General features: G+C 39.7%; 1 protein-coding gene and 1 gene segment (V, D, J or C); both read left to right on the top strand.

Annotated features, from left to right (window-relative positions):
- Positions 1-22796, top strand: part of LOC101027262 (uncharacterized) — an 834796-nt gene that overhangs the window by 279780 nt on the left and 532220 nt on the right.
- LOC108714884 overlaps positions 1-22796 on the top strand; it is a 540168-nt gene that overhangs the window by 48626 nt on the left and 468746 nt on the right. Inside the window, 1 exon segment of the C gene segment in view lies at positions 21808-21815. Coding sequence covers positions 21808-21815 — 8 coding nt within the window.

Raw genomic sequence — 22796 nt, 5'->3', positions numbered from 1 at the left:
CAGGCCTGTATAGACTGCAGCAGTTGAGTAGTAAAAAAAGAAGTGTTACCCATCTGCAAATATCTAACCTTTTGTAGTGCTGAAAGATGATGCATATATCTAGTTTGACAAATAATCTAAGGAGAATTTGATTTCAAAGTAGTTTGAATAGTATAGAGCAGGCTTAATTTATGGTGCGAGGAAACTGGCATTCTAAACTATTTACATTAAACAACACAGTAGTACACTAGGTAATTTGTTGGCATGCTAAAGGATTTATATTTCGCTAATTACTTTATGCAAATCAATACTTTGCTTCCTGTCTTGGGCTTAAAAAGCAGGAAATGGTCTGTCTTCCCTGATCAGAGTATTGTGCCAGTTCAGCAACAGATACCATGTTTGTCTTGTGCTTTATTTTGTGCCTCTCATTTCTCTCTGGTGAGTGGAAAGGGACTCACACAGGCTCAGTTATAAACTGACTGTATACATGCATATTAAATATCTGTCTTCTTATTTCTAGAAGTCAAATCTGATATTGAGCTTGTTCAGTCAAGTACAGAAATTAAATCACCCGGTGAGAGTGTTAAACTGTCCTGCAAGACATCAGGTTACACATTCACCAGCTACTGGATATACTGGATACAGCAGGTTCCTGGGAAAGGATTGCAATGGATAGGTGCAATATATCCTGCAAGTGCACTTACAGAATACTCACCCTCATACAAAGGAAGGTGCCACATTAGCACTGATAATTCACAAAGCACAGGATTCCTGCAACTGAACAATCTAAAAGTGGAGGACACTGCCATATATTACTGTTCTAGAGACACAGTGAAAACAACCAACTGACTAGTCATACAAAATCATTCTATGAAGTCATGCTACCACTAGAGAACACCACCACACGAATAACACTCTATAAATTTCTTATAAATAGTTTTATTTTATTTTTATAAAGCATAAACAAACTAGACTCCACTTGTGCAATAAAGAGAAAGGATTTTATAGTAGTAAAGTGATGTTCAACAATCTGAATAAAGAATATTATATGATCCATATATACAGTGTGTGAAAACTCTGAAGCTTTGTAAATTTCACACAGGCAGAGTTGGAGGTTTAGAAATAATCCATCTGATTCAACCTACTTAGTTTTGGAGCTCTGTCTCTGCTGGGCTCATCCCAGTGCAAACTATGGCCTAAGTGCAATATGTATTAGTCAACATAAACTGGCAAGTTAGCTAAGATAACTTACTGTTCCTCATGGCTATGTATCTGAATGATTGAAAATGCAGCAAATATAACAAAGAATCATACATGTAATCAGGTAATGTGATCAGTTAGCATATGTATTTGACAAAGAGACTGGTGCATTGTTGCCTGTGACAATATTTCTGCTGCAGCCAATAATATTAATGATGGGCAAATCTGACCCGTTTCGATTTAATGAAAATTTGCAAAATCGAAGTCTACGAGCGTCAATTTTTTTTTGACATGCAATTTTTTTTTTGACAGGTGACAATTTTGTCATCCATTGGAGTTTATGGGCATCATTTTCGATGCAAAACTTGGTGACAAATTTTACTCATCACTAAATAATATTTGTTTTTAACAGATTCTGTCATGTTAAAAACGTTCTTATATTGAATCACTCTCTTTCTTCAAAAATGTTTATGTCGCAAATAGGGATGAGCAAATTATTTCTACCTGGTACAGATTTGTGGCCAGACTTGTGTTTTCCCTAGTAGCAAAAGTTTAGGCAAAGGTGGGCTAGAATTTCAACCAATATTATTTTTCCTACAGTATACAGATATGGAATCTGTTATCTGGAATCCTTGAGCCCTAGGGATTTTCTGTTAAGAAGTGTTTCCATAATATGGATCCCCATAATTTAAGGGTAGTTAAAAGACATTTAAAGAGTAAAAAAACAAAACAATAGTATTGTCTTGCCATTTACAAAGACTTATGTTAGCTTAGTAAACATTAAGGGGGTTATTTATTAAAGGTGGAGTTTTTCCAGAAAAATTCAAGTTTACTAGGGTAGTTTCACAAAACAACTCAAAGATTTCAGGATAATTTTTTTTTTCAAGATTTATTATGCCCCGAAGCTGCTAAAAGCTCAAATCTGGCCCTATATTAGAAACATTTTGCATTTCACACAACCTATCTATTTATCCCGTTTCATTTTTATAAGACTCATCTGCACAGTTTTTTAAAGTAGATCTTCCTTCCTAATTCTTTATAAGACTCGCAAAGAGGTTCTCTGCCACCTCCTTCATTTCCATGCACAAATTCCAGCACCTTTACTCTTATGCCCAAATCTTAGAACCAACTACTTTCTCTGCTAAAAGTTCATTGCCTGTACTATTCCCCCTCCAACAGCTTCTTTTTAGTTCTACACTATCATGTTCAAGTTTCAGCATGTCTTGTGCTTTCTCAAAAATATATGTGCCCATGATATGCCACTGACAAGTGTTAGAAATTGAATCAATAAGCGATTATAATTGATGACATCACTAAGCACAGTTTAAAAGAATATCATTTACAGCATGTTATGTTTTGGGTAGCCGAGGATGAGTAGAGTATAACAGTGCTTTATTAGCAGAGTCATGTAGGCATTACACAACAGTAACTTTAATTTTCAAGCTGTACAGAAAGTCCTGTGTATGCACAGTACAAGTCCTGTGCATAGTGACATCCGCAGGCCATTTGTATAAACACCACATATTCCCCCTATAGTAGGAAAGCATTTGGGCACATGTAATAAAGAACAACAATGCATCTTAAAGCAATAATATACATTATTCACATCACATAGTCTTGGGTGCATGCCGGTAGTTTTCTGATTCTCTCAGTATGCCTTATTGGTTCGCTTTCTTCAGGCCTATTACAGTTGACATCAGGAGTAGGAAAATCTCCTTCATCAAATGGAGCTTCTCCAAAGTCATATCATATCTCCAAAGTCATATCTAACAGGAGCAAGACGACTTGCATTCCATATGCGTCCATCAGACAGTTCATATGTGTATGGTCCTCGCTGGCGTCTCACTTCAAGTGGTATAATAAATTTAGATTGTCCTTGTTTCAGTATTCCTGGTTTCTTAATTCTGACTAAAGATCCAGGCTGAAAGTGTACTTCTCTTGCACCATGTTTTCTGTCAGTATAAGCCTTGCATTCAGCTTGTTGACATTTCACAACGTCAGCAGTAGATTATTTTGTAGGCACAGATTTCCTATGCACAATATTGCTCTCCCTCAGAAAGGATTCAAAATCATATGAGACAAACTGTGGTCCGTTGTCTGATATTAACTCCTTTGGATTACCTTCTCTGCTGAAGACTGTAGACAGAAATGTTATCACTGTAGCTGATGTTATATGAGAAACAAATGCAATTTCTGTCCATTTACTGTAATAGTCTATCAAGGTTATAGCAAATCTGCAGTTTATAGGAGCATCTGTAAAAGGACCAACAATATCAATAGCAAGTTTTTTCCATGCTGAATCAGGAAATGGTACTGGTTTTACATCTGGTCTCACCTTAACGTTGTGTGCAAAGTTCTTTGCACAACCCAGTGAAGTGTTGCTTTGTGGTGAAATTTAAGACACTGGCTGTGTGGCGGGCACTGGTGCTGTAGTAATGAGACATCAACTAATTGTAGGTTTAATGCAGCAAAGAGATCCCTTCCAACTATAGCAGTACCCTTATTCACAATGTAAAAGTCACATTTTGCAGTATTTGATTCAAATTGTATAGTCACTGGCAAGCAACCAAGCACAGGGATTGGATCCTTTAAGTAACTTACCAGTTTCAGGGCAGGTGCAACAAGCGGATCTTTTGCAAAGTATTTCAAGAAAATATCCTTTGGTAGTATAGAAACAGCTGAACCTGTATCAGGCATCAGGTTGATGGAGTGTCCCTTGTCAGCAGAAGCAGTACTGACACTGACAGTGCATATAAACGTATCTGGAATAAATGTAGCAGCTTTATCCACACTTAATGTGACATTTGTAGTAGTGACTTCATGAACATCTTTAGCAGAACTACGGCAAATCTTAGCAAAATGTCCTACTTTTGTGCATTTGCGGCACCGTTTAGCTTTTGCAGGACATGTAACATGATTTACAGTGTGTTGTGTTGAACCACAGCGAAAGCAGTATTGTATTTGCTGTATGGTTTTGCAGTGTAAGTGAATCCCTATCCTTAGCACTGTAACGAACGAAACTACGCAAATTCACTAACATGTGCATTGTTCTTTACGCCACCTTTTACGCTAGACTTCCTTCGCCACCTCAGACCAGGCGAAGCGCAATAGAGTAGATAGGGATTGCTTCAAAAAAAGTCAAAAATTTTTCTAAGTCCCAAAAAACGCTGGCGTGTTTTCTACATTATATGGGTGATAGGCTAAAAAAGATCGAAATTTTTTTTGGGGCTCCCCTCCTTCCCCCCTACATTTCCTGACTCATGGCAACTCACCTATACAGTGGGCACATGTGTAGGGCACAATAAAATTTTTATTTGATGTTTTGAAGGTTTTCTAGGCATTTGTAGTGCTGATACGTATTCCTCCATTGAAATTTGAATTTGGCGCCGTATGCAAATGAACCATCACTAGCGAAACTTCGCTTTGCTTGACAAATTAACGCTAGCGCAACTTCGCAAACTTACGCTACCCCTGTGCGCAACTTTGGATTTTAGTGAATTTGCGGAGCGCTGGCGAAAATACGCCTGGCGCAACTTCGAATCTTAGTGAATTTGCCCCCCAGTGCCTTCACTCTCACAGACAAATTCAAGCACTTGGCCTAACCCTTTATACATGCCCAAATCTATAGTGCATATTTCTTCTCCTTCTGGACATTTCACAAGTTTCTTTTACAGAACCTTTATTTTCTTGCACAACGCTTCTACACCTACAAAATAATGCACAATTCCAGCAGGTTTACTTGCACTGCAGCACCCTCCATCCCAGACAGCACACCAACTGCTATTATGGATGCTCCTATAAAAAAATTGTAGTATAGGGATTTGCTGACCAGCACTACCCTTTAGCCACTTATATTTTCCTTATAACAAACTCAAAAATAAAAAGATTTCATACAAAACTGTGCAACATCCCCTCAGCTGCTTCTCTTTGGTCTGTTGAGTGGTTTTATAGAGGAGCAGGATTTTGCAGCCACTGCTGCTGCTCCGCCTCCTCTCAACTCTGCTTCATCCCTTTGCTTCCAGTGAGTTGCAGCTGACTGCCCTTTCAAACAAAACCATAAGAAATCAGCCCTATTACAAGCTCAATTTTCACCATTTAAATGATTAAAATCAGAGCATGTCAGAGCATGGCATTTTTAAGAAAAAATTTATAAGATTTTGTGGATTACAAGGATATTTGGATGCGAAAATCAATCACAATCTTATTTTGCACTTTGTATCCTGCCTGTCATGTTGTCTAAATTGCCATTGATCTCTGTGTTCCATTTCAGAATGCAGAGACCAGTGGCTAGCCCCATAAACACTGTTCTTCATAATTTGTGGGATGCACAAAAGCATCCCCTTCTCGGCCCTTACCTATTCTCTAACTTGTGCGTCATTCATGGCTTTCCACAAAACAAAAGGATTCAAACCTTTCTCATAAAAACTATGACATTGATAGCAATAGTTCATTTGTAATGCTCCATAAACAGATTTAAGCTTTAAATGTAAAAAACATTACAATATTATATTACTTACCTTATACTGCAATTCATACTATATCTTAGCATTTTATGCAAAAAGCATGAAAATTCAAAATGATATTATTTTCATCCTAAAAAGCACAATTTATAAATTGAGCCTTATATAATTTTTTCATTTCTGACTTAATTGTCCACCTGATTATTTGTATAGTGTTGTCATGTGGACATTTAGGCAATTAAAAGGAGTTTGCCATTTAAAAATATGAAATTTATTAGCATTAGAAATTGTATAACTTAAGCAAAACCTTGAGGTTAGGGAAAGAAAATGCTCATACCCAGTTACAATATACCACATCATAGGGACACTATGCAAATAGCAGCCAAATTCTCTGCCCTCTTGTGCACATTTCAGATAAAACAGGGCAGTTAGACATTTTAAAAGAGATCAGAATTTAGCTTCCAGTCGATACCTACACTCAGAAATTATGATGTCTTTCTTTATTTCTTTTATTTTGTTATTAAGTTTATCAGGTAAAAATCCTCGAGAAAGAAAATCTCAATCTAAGAAATGTTTTCCCTAATATGATTTTCCATTTATTGTGTGTCTCATTCCAGGAGTTCACTGTAAAGTACAACTTGCCCAGTCAGAGTCAGTGGTGATAAAGCCGGGAGGGTCTCACAAACTGTCCTGCACAGTCTCTGGCTTCACATTCAGTGATCACTGGATGCACTGGGTTAGACAGGCTCCTGGGAAAGGATTACAGTGGGTGTCTGATATTAACTACGACGGGGCTGAGACATACTATGCTGATTCAGTTAAAGGAAGATTCACCATCTCCAGAGACAATAATAACAACAAGTTATATCTGCAAATGAACAATCTGCAAACTGAAGACACTGCCGTGTATTACTGTGATAGATACACAGTGACAAAATAACACAGAGAAAGCTGGCAAAAACTACTTTTGCTATTATAAAAACATTCAGCAGGAGGCAGCATTCTAACATGGGAAGACTGACTATATACACACATATAATATCTTCTCAATAATTAAGCATACATTTCTGCTACCCTTCTAAAAGATTTTAAGCAAAATGTCTTGAAGAGCCTGAATGTCTGCATAACATCCAGCAAATCTCAAGGAGGAACAGTAGATTTATGGGAGGGTCGGTATTATGTGTAGAGTTGACTCTTGGGTGGTAAACGGGCTGGAACATGGAAGTGGGCATGCATGGATTAACCTAATGCAACGTGGAAGGACAGGCAATTGAAAAGTTGTAAAGGCAGTCTATCCTAATTCTCTATGTGTATTTAACAATGGGTTCCAGTGGGTACGATGTGAATTTTCCAATTTCTTGGTCATTCCACATTGCAGTGAGTATGCATGGAACATGCCCAACTAGTAAATAATGAGGGGGACAACATAACATGCAAAGAAGTTACCAGTCAGTAACCAATCAATGACATGAGGGGGCCAAATGGGTCATATCTGTTGCTTTTGAATCTGAGCTGAATGCTGAAGATCAATTGCAAACTCACTGAACAGAAATGTACCATGTGGCCCCCCTTCAAGTCACTGACTAACTCAGAGTTAGAGAGCTGAAAAGCAGGAAGTTGTGTTCTGTTATGTTAGACATCCATTCACTCCAGCCTTTATACATTACATTTTTGGCTAGCTATATTAGAATTTTTTTTTATTTTACACACATCCACTTACTCCAGCCTTTATACATTACATTTTTGGCTAGCTATATTTGAATTTTTTTTATTTTACACAGCCTATCTATTTACCCAGTTTTTATTTTTTACCCTGAACTGTTCCTTTAAAGGTTGAGTTGTTTTTTCCACAAAAATTCGAGTTGTCTTTTTTAGGTTAAAAAAATGAATGTTTGAGATGTATTATACCCTGAAGCTGCTACATGCTTCATCTAAAACCTGGCAAGGTCATGTAGAAGTCAATGGTAGAGGTTCCTGGAACCATTTGAAGATGTTAATTGTCTTCATGATCATTTTTCAGAGGGTTTTGTCCAAAAACTTGAACGATAAGAGCAATTTGAGTTTTTTTTGCCAAAAACGTAATTAGTTGCTGGACTCGAACTTGCGGATTCGGGTTTTTGCCATTCAAGTTTTTTCATAAATAAGATACCATTTGGGTCTGGAGTGCATTCAAGTTCATTTGAGGTAAAGAAAAAAAAAAAACTTGTCCTTTGATAAATAACCCCAAAATATATAAATATTAAAAAAAAAGGTATGCTATTACTGGTAATTACAAAAAAATGGGTGGAAGGAACCTGTCTTCCTGGTTTCAAAGGTCAGTGACATTTGAACTATATACTGTATATGTGTGTGGTTTTTTTTTCCAATAGATTTTATAATGCTAAGAAGCAGAAGTAACAAATAGCACTAACTTTGCCAAGGTGCAGTAACCAATATATAGCTTTTAAACAAGTGACCAGTAAATGCTACACCTGCTGATGGGTTGCAATAGGTGGATGCACCTAAAGCAACTTTACACCTCCAACTGCATAACCCCTGACTTTTTCGAATCAGAATTAGACCCATTTCGCTTCAATAAAAATTTGTGAAACAGCAAAAATTTGCCAAAATGCATTAAAGTCAAATTTTTTTGACGCACTACAAATTTTTTTGACACGTGACAATTTTTTTCATCCGTTGGAGTCTATGGGCTTCATTTTCGTGGCGAAAATTTTTTTTCATCACCAAGGCTAGAAACTTAACAGTTGTTGCATGCCAAACTGGTCCAGACATCCACAGACCAAGAAGGCTCCAATAAATGGAAAGTACCAGGGGCTTGAGCTACAGAAAGTTACTGTGTACCGTGATGCCTTGCACTGTTAAGATCTGTGGTTGTGTGAATAGATAAAATATAGTGGTGACTCTGAATAATAAAAAAGTATTAATGAGTTCAGCTGCAACAACTGTGTGAACCTTCAGTTTATAAAGCTGTAAAGTGAGTGTTACCACTGTGGTGTTGGCAAGGGTAAACATGTAAGTGTAACTTGTACATAGTTGGAACCTAAGCACATTTAGGTCTTTGCTTTTTAGTGAACCAAAACATATTATTTCTATTATATTATTATATTATACTATTATTATAATATTATTATTGCAGCACTTCTTCTCAGTGACAGAACACATGGTTCCCACCAAATATGGCCACAGTCACATTTCTCATGCTCTCTCTCAACCTTTACATTCTCTTACCAAAGCCCTGTTCACTCAAATAACTGATTCCAGTACAAACAATATCTAACAAAATAACTGCCTTTTGCACAAATTCTGCACATAGAGAGACAGGATTTCTGGTGATTTTAATATAGTGAGCTCTAATACATCTTCTAGGCAAAAGGAGCCCCCCTATAAGATATATTGGATCTAACTGTCAATGAATATTTGACACCCAATTGCTGCATGAAGAGAGAATAAAGAGAAACAGATGCTGAGAGAGGGATAGTAAAGATAAACTTGATTATTTAAGAAACAGTACAGAATTTTTAATTGATTGTATTTAGAAAGTTTCTTATTTCAGTATGCTGAATCTTATATATATTTTTTTTTATTTATTAATTTATTTGTTAATTTATGCGCTATGCAAATTCAGTCAAATGGTTCTGTGGTTTTTTAAAATCTCTCATGCAGCTCCCAGATAAAGCAGAGCAGTCATATAAATCCAATTAAAATAGTATTTATCTTCCTATCCCAGGTCTCAGTTAATATGAGGTGGTTTGGATTGTTTATTTCAGTATTGTGCTTATCAGTTAAGGATAGTCAAGAGAAATCTAACACTAAAAAAGAAACATGCCAGTTTTAATCAAATACCTTTATTCCATGTTTTCCAGGAGTTTTCTGTGATGTGCAGCTTGACAAACTGTCCTGCACAGCCTCTGGCTTCACATTCAGTAGCTATATAAAGTGGGTTAGGCAGGCTCCTGGGAAAGGGTTACAGTGGGTATCTGGTATATATGATGCAAGTAACATACACTATGCTGATTCAGTTAAAGGAAGATTCACCATTTCCAGAGACAATAATAACAACCAGTTATTTCTGCAAATGAACAATCTACAAACTGAAGATGCTGCCATGTATTACTGTGCTAGAGAGGGACACAGTGAAGAGTGACATAAGTGTGAGTGACTGCTATTGTACTTCCATAATTTTGCAGTGAGAGGCAGCATAATCCCATTAACTGTTGCCTAAAATACAAGACAAGACAAGTTTGCAGGGTAGGATCATTCTACAAAGACTGGGGGGGAAATAAAATATTACGATTTAATAAAAAATTTACTTTAATTGTATTTTGCATTCTTGTCTGTAAGGAAAGTAAGAATGAAATGCAAGGCCCTGCTGCCAGGGCACATTTGCATATTAACATGTTAGGTCAGTGTAACCATTCCCTATTTACCAGGATCTAAGGAGAAAAAAGACCTATTGTATGGTGGACATAACCAAATGCAGAATACCTTTTAATGCCATGTCATTTAGGTGAACGGAAACTGCCTTTCACTGTTCATGATAGGTGTTTGTCAGCCCCAAAATGCACATTGTCCTTGACCCTTGTTCTTGGTTTCTGCTTCTTATCTGCCCCTTATGTGCTGCACTTAGGTCTGGGTTGTCTCTTTTGTGTGCCCTAACCTGCTTCTGACTTTCTGCTCACTAATGTATAAAGCCTCCATGCTGCCTCTAAGCCTGCAATGAGCATTCACTGTACTATAATTGTTCACCGATTTGGTCTCTACAAGCAAGAGTTATTCTCTGCAAGACAAAGTAAAAGACTCTGCTCATAACTACTTGCCTGTTAGTTTATGTTGACAGAGGACACCAATGGGAAAGATGCACTTGGACATATTTTTGTTGTGTGTTTTCACATGTAAAGAATTTCTACCGATATTATGAAATACTATAGCAGACCATTTTTTCCAGGTGTTCATAAATATGTTCCTAAGAGTAAAGGTGGTGCTTGTAATCAGATATAACATTAGTTACAACTAAAGAAAGTCAAGGCACAACAGGCTAAAGTCATGGCAGACAATGAGGCAGGTACATTTTCAGGAAGTCAGGAAAGAGATAGGGAAAGTACTAAATAGGTGGGAGATAAAACTTGAAGTGGAAAGAGATTTATTCAAAAAATCAGGAACAGACAGTAGTAAAAACTGAGGAGCAAACTAGTGATGAGCAAATTTTTTCACTAGCCATGGATTCACGGCAAAATTCCGCATTTCACCATCTGCAAATTCTTTCGCGAAACTGAGTCAAAAATCCACAGTGGTAAGAAATTCATACGAGACAGAAAGAGATAAGAAAAAAACGCCCATTGACTTTCATGCTTTAATGCATTTGGACAAAAAAAGTCACCATAAGAAAAATGCCCATTTACTTTAATGAATTTGGACAAAAAATTTGCAGAGACAAAAAAAGATGCCACAAGATAAAAATGGCCGTTGACTGTAATGCATTTGGAGCGAGAAAAATTAAAGCATGCGCAAAAATTGTTGTGCATAGAAAAATGTTCCATTGACTTCAAACGACCATTGACTTTAATTATTTTAGTGAATTTTTCGATGTTCGAATTTTTTATGGCAAAACAGGACAGATTTGCTCAATACTAGAGCAAACAGATTAATGCACACCCAGAAAGGCACCAAAACCAAGGTCTCTAAATAAACATAGTAAGGTTCATTAGCTGATTTTTGAAGTGGCCATCACCAGAGGTCATGTTATTATACATGAAACAGCCTTTAAGCAATATAGAACATGAAGCAAGGGAAGCAATTCTAGGCGCCGATTCCCTAAGAAATTTGTCTTTAACAATTTTCTGAAATAATTTCCCTGCAAACATACTTGTTTCAATGTATACATCTGACAATTTTCTGCATGCAAAATCCACAGGGCCACAGAGGTTTGGTTTTTAGGAAAGCATTCATGTAAGGCTTAGTTTCACCTGGCAGTTTAAACATCATGTCTTTTTAACAGAAAAATGTTGCTGAGGTTTTCTATATCTATGCCAAAGAATTAGATATGTGTCTAAAAGTGATGAGGTTGGAGTATAGTGTTGTTGAATGCCACATGGTTAAATCAATGGAATAATACATAATTGTGCCTCTTTAGAGATAAGTAAGGCCTCACCTTTAGTATGCAGTGCAGTTTGGCTTCAGTCCCTAAAGTGACATTGACATAAAAAACCTACTCTTTAAAATATGAATGTAGATTTAAAGTTACTTTTAGGTCATGTTAAAAGAAAAGAAGCTTTAGGACCAGTATCATTTATGAAAATGATCTTTCATTCTCATTTGAGCACCTATAGAAAATAAGATCTACTCTAATACCTGGCTATTATATTCAATAATACATGCTAGTCCCCTCTATACAGTATCTATATATAGTGAGTGTCTGTAGGCATTACACAGTCACAGCAGACATGCAAATGAGAGTATGTTGTGCTATAAATATTAAATCCTCCTCGTTTTCTACTTGTTCATCTACTAAAACATTTCTAACAGTATGGATTTCATAGTATTTTTTTTCCTTTGCTTTCTGATTCCAGGTAGGAATTGAAGGACTAGTCAGATCCAGTGACTGATAGCCACAGTTGCAGTAATATCACACATCTCCTTCTTATATATTACAGGAGTACACTCTGATCCAGCTTTAACACAGGAAGAATCCCAGCTGGAGAAAAAGCATAATGATTCCTTTAAACTAACTTGCAGAGGATCTGGATTTGACTTTAGCCAGTATGGGATGCACTGGATCCGGCAGACGCCAGGGAAAGGCTTGGAGTGGTTAGGGGCTATTTGGTATGATGCCAGTAAAACAGTATATGCCAAATCTGTTGAAGGTCGTTTAGTGATTACAAGAAACAATGCAGAACAGGTGACATTTATGGAACTAAAAAACCTTGTCTATCAAGATACTGCTGTTTATTACTGTACAAGACACAGTGATGCATATAGTGCCAGCCTTGTACAGAATTCTGCAACCAACGAAGTATGACAAATATGAGACAAGTGAATTAATTTGTTGATGTAGTTTTAGCTAAAACCACAGCCTCTATACATCTAGTAGAATTAAGTCTAAATCAACTGGACTTTTCTGAGTTTTCTTTAAAATGTTTCGCCACTCATTCCAGCAGCTTCAACTAAGTGGTAGGGAATTTAAAACCATTAAACTTATTCAGTTGGTGTTAGCTAAATCTCACAGATGTGTGAAAGTGTGATTTAGTCTGGATTGATTGGAAGTGTGGATAGTTGTGAAACATTGACCGCTATTGAGTTTTACAGCTTGTGCAGGTGAGCGAATAGATATACAATTACCTCATTTAATAAATTGCTTTATCTTATACCTTATTCACTGTGCCAGTAATGTTGTGGATTGTAGTTACCAGAATAACAATAGCACACAATTGTACCAAAATCTTGGGATTCCAGCCATGGAATTGCCGCTAGCTAGCGGCAAAGCAATTCCTTGGCATTTTGTTTATTTATTACTGGGTACTAACAGAGGGTCATCATAAAAACTAGAAAACCTTCCTTTTTTCACCTACCTGCCAAAAATATTACATTTTAGAGTGTTGGTCAGGGGCTTAACTGTCAACACAGTAATTGCTCTTTCTTCTATGACAGTGGTCCCCAACCAGTGGTTCATGAACAATATGTTGCTCACTAACCTCTTGGATGTTGCTCCCAGTGGCCCCAAAAAAGCTGCTTGTTTTTAATTCCTGGTTTGGAGGCAAGTTTAGGTTGAATAGGTTGCTATTTTATTAACTAATTTATGGCCAAACAGAGCCTCCTATAGGTTGCCAATCCACAAAAGCCTACAAAATAGCCAATCATGTCCTTTATTTGGCATCCTCTGGAACTTATTTCATGCTAGTGTTGCTACCCAAATCTTTTTACATTTGAATGTGGTTCAGGTGTGAAAAAGGTTTAGGATCCATTTTCTATGACATACCCTGTGTTTATGGGACATAAGCAGAGAGGTGTCCTGTCAGGAAAGCAGTTAAGTAGCCTCCCTAAACACAAAAATCACCATCTGCCCATGGATGATGTGTACATGAAAACATATTTATTGTTCCACTGGTAATTTATTTATTGTATCAAAGTTAATTTGATATCAATAGGATGAGCCAGGGAGGTGTAATATACATATGTATGGGTGTGCTTCATATATTCACAACTCCACTGGGGTGCGAGGTCTAGATTTTTTTTATTAAAAACGTACTGAATTGCAAAAATCTGGATCTTTTTGTCTTTGTTGTTCTCCAGCATTTAACTTTAGTAAGGATTTTCCCTGCTTATTTTAGCAATGGCAATAGAATGAATTGAGGATTTATTTACACAACTTAATAAATATGTCGCTTTTTATAAACCGCCTTTTAAAGGAGAATGAAACCCCCACCCTGAGTTTGTAGTGGAAGCCAGATCCATCCAGGATCTGACTACTAATACCCATGCTCTTAGCTGGCTGGAACTAGGGTTAGGCAGCAAGGGTGCATTAGGAATGTACCTCTTTTGCCTTCCTCTACTTAGGTTCTCTGCTTGCCTATCACTAACGCTCATTGAGTCACCTTTCCCACTTGTCAACACATGGGGGGAAATTAAGGGCAAAGCGAAAATTTGCCAGCGTGAAGTCATTTCGGAACTTCGCCGATTTACTAATGGGCACTGGCGTAACTTCGCGAGAAGGAGATAGACTCTAGCGGTACTTTGCACCCTAACGCCAGACGAAGTTGCGCTCTGGCGAACGAATGTAACTACGCTAATTCACTAAGATTGAGATTTGACTGAGCGTTACCTCTTGCGCCAGACTTGCCTTCGCCAGCTCAGACCAGGCGAAGTGCAATAGAGTAGATAGGACTTGGTCAAAAAATAGTTGAAATGTTTTCCAAGTCCCAAAAAACGCTGGAGTCTTTTCCTTTTTTCAGGGTGATAGGCTGCAAAAGATCGTAATTTTTTTTGGGGTACCCGGCTTCCCCCCTACAACATATGGCACCTAAACTATACAGTGGGCAAATGTGTAGGGCAAAATAACACCTCTATTTTCTTTTATTAATGTTCCCTGGGCTTGTGTGATGTATTTGTTGCAACATATACGTCCATTGAAATTTAACTTCCCGCCATATGCAAATTAGCCAACGCTAGCGCAACTTCGATTTGCTTTCTGAATTAAAACTAGCGAAACTTCGCCATCGTTCGGCGCCCTGGATGCAACTTTGCATTTTCGTGTATTAGCGTTGTCCTGGTGAATTTTTGCCTGGAGAAGTGTGGCGATGTGAGTGAAGCCATCACTGGCGAATTTCTGCAGGTTACTGAATTTGCCCCATGGAGTTCTCTCTCCTATTGTGCATAGTGTTTGTGCTCCTGCTCTTCTCTCCCCATGGTCACTGCCCAGGGAGGGAGAATGGGGTGATCGAGGGTGGGCACTTGCCCTGAGCACCCCTTTCCCTTGGCCCAGTGCTGCTAACTGGTGATCACTATCCAGGAGCTAGAAACTCAACACAGTTGAAGATGGCAGCCACCAACATTGGGTGGGGTGGTTTTCTCTGGAAAAAAATATGCTTGTGAGGGGGACATTATTAATGATCAGTCCTTACAAGTACATTAAAGGGCATTATAGACAGATGGGGAGGGGGATTTTTTTTCCCTTAAAAAGGATATATATTCAGACCCCAGATAACACTACTACATCCTCTTCATTATTTAATCTCCATTGTGAGAACCATTGTGAGACAACAAATTATTTCCCTGTGCTTTAAAAACTATACATGTGGACTGACAAAACACTTCAGAATGTTATTACTGGATTATATCCTTCAATGTTTATTTCAGTAGAAAATTCTTGTTCTATTAACATTCTTTGAACACAAATATTACACAGACTTCCTTTTAGCTGAATTGTGACTCTAGTCTCTATGCAAATTGTTACTTTCTTTTTCAGTATAAAAAACTCCTAGCTTTTACCAGTTTAAAGCATATCTCATTCCAACATGTGTGGCAGCATTTTGTTACTATTTGTGTTTTCTCCATTATGTAAGGAAGCAGTGAACATACTATATAGTAGCACCTTAAGTACATATTTGACATAGAATGTTTTATATTACTTTCACTCTTATTTGCAGGTGTCCTCTCTCAGACATTACAAGAGTCTGGTCCTGGAACTGTGAAACCCTCAGAGTCACTCAGACTGACCTGCACATATTCTGGGTTTGACATAACTGGCAGCTATAGTATTCACTGGGTGAGACAGAATCCTGGGAAGAAACTGGAATGGATTGGAGGTATTGGAGCTATCACACTTATTTCTAGCTCACTCACAAACAGAGTCTCACTTTCTAAAGACAATGGGAAGAAGCAGGTCTACCTCCAAATGAACGGGATGGGTAATTGAAGACTCTGCCATTTATTATTGTGCAAGATACACAGTGACTAAACATATTGAGGAAGTGAGACAATAACAACATACTAAATTACAGCAGAGAAGTGGAAACAGTGGAAAACCACCCTTTTATTGATATCTGCTGGTGTCCCCAGTAATCAGAAATGCTCAGAGACTTTAAATGGCTAATTTCTATGTTCCAGAATGGCCAATTACTAGCAACTTTTCTATTGGTCTTGATTTGTTTGTTTTTAATTAGTTGCCTTCTTCTTCTGACTCTTTACAACTTTCAAAAAATGGCTACAATTTTATTATTATTGTTATTTTAATGATTCGTCTTTCTATTCAGGCCTATTCAGGCCTCTCCTACTCATATTGCAGTCTCTCAGTCCCTCTCTCAGTCTGTTTGCTAGGGTCAGTTATAAACAGTGGAGCTGCTGAACAAAAAAGCTAAATTAAAAAAACACAAATAGAAAATTATTGTCTAAGAATAATACTCTCTATATTTTATAACCACATCAATGTTTATATTTAACCGAATGTTTTAGTGAAATGTAAATTATTGGTGTGTATTTCTGTTCATTGTTTTGATATTGCATTTGTGTTGATGTCTGTTTATTACATGAGTGTGTTCCTGTGACAGGTGACTTACTGTAACTTACAAAATAGATTGCATTCTGTACAACAGTAGTTTAGTCACAAGTGGCATCTAAACTGTTCCAAATGCTGGCAGGCTATATGAGTGAACTATGAATATATAGAACTTGCTTTTAGATGAACAACTGGCTTTAAGGGAAACATATACTGAACCCCAATGTAGCTCTCTATAAAAATGTATACAGCTAACATGTAAAACCCTGCTTTACCTAAATAAACTGTTTTCATAAAAATATACTTTTTAAGTGGTATGTGCCATTGGGAATCCTAAATAGAAAAAACCAAAGGCACACATACAACTTAGGTCACACGTGCCATTTTAAAGGCAAAGTTCTGTCTTTTATTCCCATGCTTCTTCCTGTTACAGTTAAAGCTGCATTATTTCTGGTGAGGTGATCACTGGGGGAGCACACAGACCATCACTAGATAGTGACTCATGGTAAAAGATGTAAAAAGGCAATAGATACTGATATCTATTTTCCAGTGTAGTGAGATTCTTTAATAGGGATGTAGCGAACGTCGTAAAAAAAGTTCGCGAACATATTCGCGAACTTGCGCAAAAATGCGAGCGGTTCGCGAACGGTTCGCGAACCCCATAGACTTCAATGGGAAGGCGAACTTTAACATCTAGAAAAGACATTTCTGGCCAGAAAAATGATTTTAAAGTTGTTTAAAGGGTGCAACGACCTGGACAGTGGCATGCCAGAGGGGGATCAAGGGCAAAAATGTATCTGAAAAATCTGCCTGTGTGTGCTTGGAAGAGATAGTGTAGGGGGAGAGCTGTTAGTGATTTCAGGGACAGATGATAGTAAGTTTGCTGGCTAGTAATCTGCTTGATACTGCTCTGTATTGGAGGGACAGAAGTCTGCAGGGATTTGAGGGACATTTTAGCTTAGGTAGCTTTGCTGGCTAGTAATCTACTGTTCTCTTTAAACAACTGCCATACGTTGACCTTGTAGGCATTGTTTGCCCAGTTTTTTTGGACGCAGCCACTGAAGCACAGTTGCCAGAAAAAATATGCCATATAAATGCTGAAAATAGTCATTTTTCGCCATACGTTGACCTTGTAGACATTGTTTGCCCAGTTTTTTTGGACGCAGCCACTGAAGCACAGTTGCCAGAAAAAATATGCCATATAAATGCTGAAAATAGTAATTTTTCGCCATACGTTGACCTTGTAGGCATTGTTTGCCCAGTTTTTTTGGCCGCAGCCACTGAAGCACAGAGGCCAGAAAAAATATGCCATATAATGCTGAAAATAGTCATTTTTTGCCATACGTTGACTCAACGTATATGGCAAAAAATGACTATTTTCAGCATTTATATGGCATATTTTTTCTGGCAACTGTGCTTCAGTGGCTGCGACCAAAAAAATGCATATTTTCTGCATTTATATGGCATAATTTTTCTGGCCTCTGTGCTTCAGTGGCTGCAACCAAAAAAATGTATATTTTCAGCATTTATATGGCATAATTTTTCTGTCAACTGTGCTTCAGTGGCTGCGACCAAAAAAATGCATGTTTTCTGCATTTATATGGCATAATTTTTCTGGCCTCTGTGCTTCAGTGGCTGCAACCAAAAAAGTTTATATTTTCAGCATTTATATGGCATAATTTTTCTGTCAACTGTGCTTCAGTGGCTGCGACCAAAAAAATGCATATTTTCTGCATTTATATGGCATAATTTTTCTGGCCTCTGTGCTTCAGTGGCTGCAACCAAAAAAATTTATATTTTCAGCATTTATATGGCATAATTTTTCTGGCAACTGTGCTTCAGTGGCTGCGTCCAAAAAAACTGGGCAAACAATGTCTACAAGGTCAACGTATGGCGAAAAATGACTATTTTCAGCATTTATATGGCATATTTTTTCTGGCAACTGTGCTTCAGTGGCTGCGTCCAAAAAAACTGGGCAAACAATGCCTACAAGGTCAACGTATGGCAGTTGTTTAAAGAGAACAGTAGATTACTAGCCAGCAAAGCTACCTAAGCTAAAATGTCCCTCAAATCCCTGCAGACTTCTGTCCCTCCAATACAGAGCAGTATCAAGCAGATTACTAGCCAGCAAACTTACTATCATCTGTCCCTGAAATCACTAACAGCTCTCCCCCTACACTATCTCTTCCAAGCACACACAGGCAGATTTTTCAGATACATTTTTGCCCTTGATCCCCCTCTGGCATGCCACTGTCCAGGTCGTTGCACCCTTTAAACAACTTTAAAATCATTTTTCTGGCCAGAAATGTCTTTTCTAGATGTTAAAGTTCGCCTTCCCATTGAAGTCTATGGGGTTCGCGAACCGTTCGCGAACCGCTCGCGTTTTTGCGCAAGTTCGCGAATATGTTCGCGAACTTTTTTTCCGACGTTCGCTACATCCCTACTTCTCAGTTACAATCCCTCCTGCTGCACTGAAGGTCCTTTCTGAGAGCACACTTGAGGCTGGGCAAGACAAGAGGTTCATGGCAAATTGTGACAGCTCTGGCCACAGATCAAGCCTGCGCACCCAGTAGTCCAGGGGTTCATCGCTCCTCAGAGTGTCGATATCTGCAGTTAATGCCAGGTAGTCCGCTACCTGCCGGTCGAGGCGTTCTTTGAGGGTGGATCCAGAAGGGTTGTGGCGCTGCCTTGGACAGAAAAACATTTGCATGTCTGACGTTACAGACTGGCCAAAGGGCTTTGTCCTTGCAGGTGTGCTCGTGGCAGGATTACTGGCACCTCTGCCCCTGGAATGTTGATGAGTTCCTGAAGTGACATCACCCTTAAAAGCATTGTACAACATGTTTTGCAGGCTGGTTTGTAAATGCCGCATCTTTTCGGACTTGTGGTATGTTGGTAACATTTCTGACACTTTATGCTTGTACCGAGGGTCTAGTAGCGTTGCGACCCAGTACAGGTCCTTCTCCTTAAGCCTCTTGATACGGGGGTCCTTCAACAGGCATGACAGCATGAAAGACCCCATTCTCACAAGGTTGGATGCAGAGCTATCCATCTCCGCTTCCTCATTATCAAGGACTGCATCATCCACGGTCTCCTCCCCCCAGCCACGTACAAGACCAGGGGTCCCCAAAAGGTCACCACTAGCCCCCTGGGAAGCCTGCTCCTGTTGGTCCTCCTCCTCCTCCTCCACAAAGCCACCTTCCTCCTCTGACTCCACTTCTGGCACCTCTCCCTGCGTTGCAGCATGTGCCTGGGTTCGTTCTGGTGATTCCGACCAGAAATCGTGCGCTTCCAGCTCCTCGTCACGCTGGTCTACAGCCTCATCTGTCACTCGTCGCACGGCACGCTCCAGGAATAAAGCGAAGGGTATTAGGTCGCTGATGGTGCCTTCGGTGCGACTGACCATATTTGTCACCTCTTCAAAAGGTCGCATGAGCCTGCAGGCATCGCGCATAAGCACCCAGTAACGGGGGAAAAAAATCCCCAGCTGTGCAGATCCAGTCCTACCACCCAGTTCAAAAAGGTACTCGTTGACGGCCCTTTGTTGTTGCAGCAGACGTTCCAACATAAGGAGCGTTGAATTCCAGCGAGTCTGGCTGTCAGAAATCAAACGCCTGACTGGCATGTTGTAGCGCTGCTGAATGTCAGCAAGGCGTGCCATGGCTGTGTAGGAACGTCTGAAATGGGCCGACACCTTTCTGGACTGGGTGAGAACGTCCTGGAATCCTGGGTACTTGGAGACAAAACGTTGGACTATTAAATTTAACACATGTGCCATGCAGGGCACATGTGTTAAATTGCCTAGTCTCAACGCTGCCAACAGATTGCTTCCATTGTCACACACCACTTTTCCGATCTGCAGTTGGTGTGGGGTCAGCCACCGATCGGCCTGTGACTGCAGAGATGACAGGAGTACAGATCCGGTATGGTTTTTGCTTTCCAGGCACGTCATCCCCAAGACAGCGTGACAACGGCGTACCTGGCACGTCGAATAGCCTAGGGGGAGCTGGGGGTGCACAGGTGTGGAGGAGGAGAAGGAGGACCCAGCAGCAGAGTAAGAAGAAGAAGAAGACGAGGTAGAGAGCGATGGAGGAGTAGAGGTGGTGGCAGAACCGCGTGCAATCCGTGGCGGTGACACCAACTCCACTGTTGTTGTTGAGCTACCCATTCCCTGCTTCCCAGCCATTACCAAGTTCACCCAGTGGGCAGTGTAGGTGACATACCTGCCCTGACCATGCTTGGAGGACCATGCGTCAGTAGTCATATGGACCTTTGGCCCAACACTAAGTGACAGAGATGCGGTAACTTGGCTCTGCACATGTTGGTACAGGTGTGGTATTCCCTTTTTAGAAAAAAAATTGCGGCTGGGTACCTTCCACTGCGGTGTCCCAATTGCTACAAATTTGCGGAAGGCCTCAGAGTCCACCAGCTGGTATGGTAAAAGCTGGCGGGCTAAGAGTGCAGACAAGCCAGCTGTCAGACGCCGGGCAAGGGGGTGACAGTCAGACATTGGCTTCTTACGCTCAAACATGGCCTTCACAGAAACTTGGCTGGTGGCAGATGACTGGGAATGGGAACAGGTGGTCAAGGTGGAAGGCGGAGTGGAGGGTGGTTCAGACGGGTCAAGGAGAGCAGAGGTAGAGCAGTAAGATGCTGGACCAGAAGGAGTGTGGCTTTTAGTTTGCCTGTTGCCTTTGAGGTGTTGCTCCCAAAGTGCTTTGTGCTTGCCGCTCATGTGCCTTCGCATAGAAGTTGTACCTATGTGGCTGTTGGGCTTACCAAGGCTCAGTTTCTGACTGCACTCATTGCAAATTACAATGCTTTTGTCAGAGGCACACACATTAAAAAAAATCCCACACTGCTGACTTTTTGGAAGTGTGCGATCTGGCGGTAACAGTAGAAGTTGGCGGAGTTGGCGGTATTGGCGGCAATGGCGGGTGCGTTGGCCGGCTGAACACAGGTGCCGATACATGTTGTTGCCCTACTGATCCCTGCGGGCTGTCCTCCCTGCTTCTTCTAAGTCTTATTCTCCTACTGCCTCTCTGACTCTCCGTCTCTCCATCTGAACTACCCTCCTCTTGCTCTCTTCTACTAGGCACCCACAAAACATCAATCTCCTCATCATCATTCTCCTCAGATGCATCAATTTCTTCTGACACATCACAGAAGGAAGCAGCAGCGGGGACCTCCTCCTCATCACTCATTATGTCCATCTCTATCGTGTTCTCTGCCAGAATTAAATCTGGTGTAAGGTCCTCATCTCCTTCATCTTCTTCTGGCAATAATGGTTGCGCATTACTCAGTTCAAGAAACTCATGGGAAAATAACTCCTCTGACCCCAGTGAAGAAGGGGCACCGGTGGTGGAGGAAGTGTTACGTGGGGTGGCCATAGCAGTGGAGGATGAGGAGGATGTTGTGGTAAAGTTAGAAACGGTAGAGGATGGGGTGTGCTGTGTAAGCCAGTCAACTACCTCTTCAGCATTTTGGGAGTTCAGGGTCATTGGCTTTTTAAAACTGGGCAATTTGCTAGGGCCACAGGATTGCATAGCAGCACGGCCCCTAGCACGGCCTCTGCGTGGTGGCCTGCCTTTGCCTGGCATTATTTTTAAAAAAACAACAACAACAACAAAAACTCAGTTGGTTTTTCTGGAAACGATAATACACACAGCTAGATGGCGGGTTGAAGAAAACACTGTGCAAATAATGCCTACAAAGTCAACGTATACACTACTACAGCGGTGGATACGGATTACGTAAAATATATGAATGCTGCTTGAAAAAAAGTAACTCAAGTGGTTTTTCTAGAGACGATAATATTATCAATATTTAGACAAAATGTGAACAAGGTCACACAGCTCGATGGCGGGTTGAAGAAAACAGTGTGCAAATAATGCCTACAAGGTCAACGTATACACTACTACAGCGGTGGATACGGATTACGTAAAATATATGAATGCTGCTTGAAAAAAAGTAACTCAAGTGGTTTTTCTAGAGACGATAATATTATCAATATTTAGACAAAATGTGAACAAGCTCACACAGCTCGATGGCGGGTTGAAGAAAACACTGTGCAAATAATGCCTACAAGGCCAACGTATACACTACTACAGCGGTGGATACGGATTACGTAAAATATATTATGGCTGCTTGAAAAAAGTGACTCCGGTGTT

Source organism: Xenopus laevis, chromosome 1L, assembly GCF_017654675.1.
Source record: "Xenopus laevis strain J_2021 chromosome 1L, Xenopus_laevis_v10.1, whole genome shotgun sequence".
Taxonomy (NCBI): Eukaryota; Metazoa; Chordata; class Amphibia; order Anura; family Pipidae; genus Xenopus; species Xenopus laevis.
This window is presented reverse-complemented; position numbering and strand designations above follow the sequence as displayed.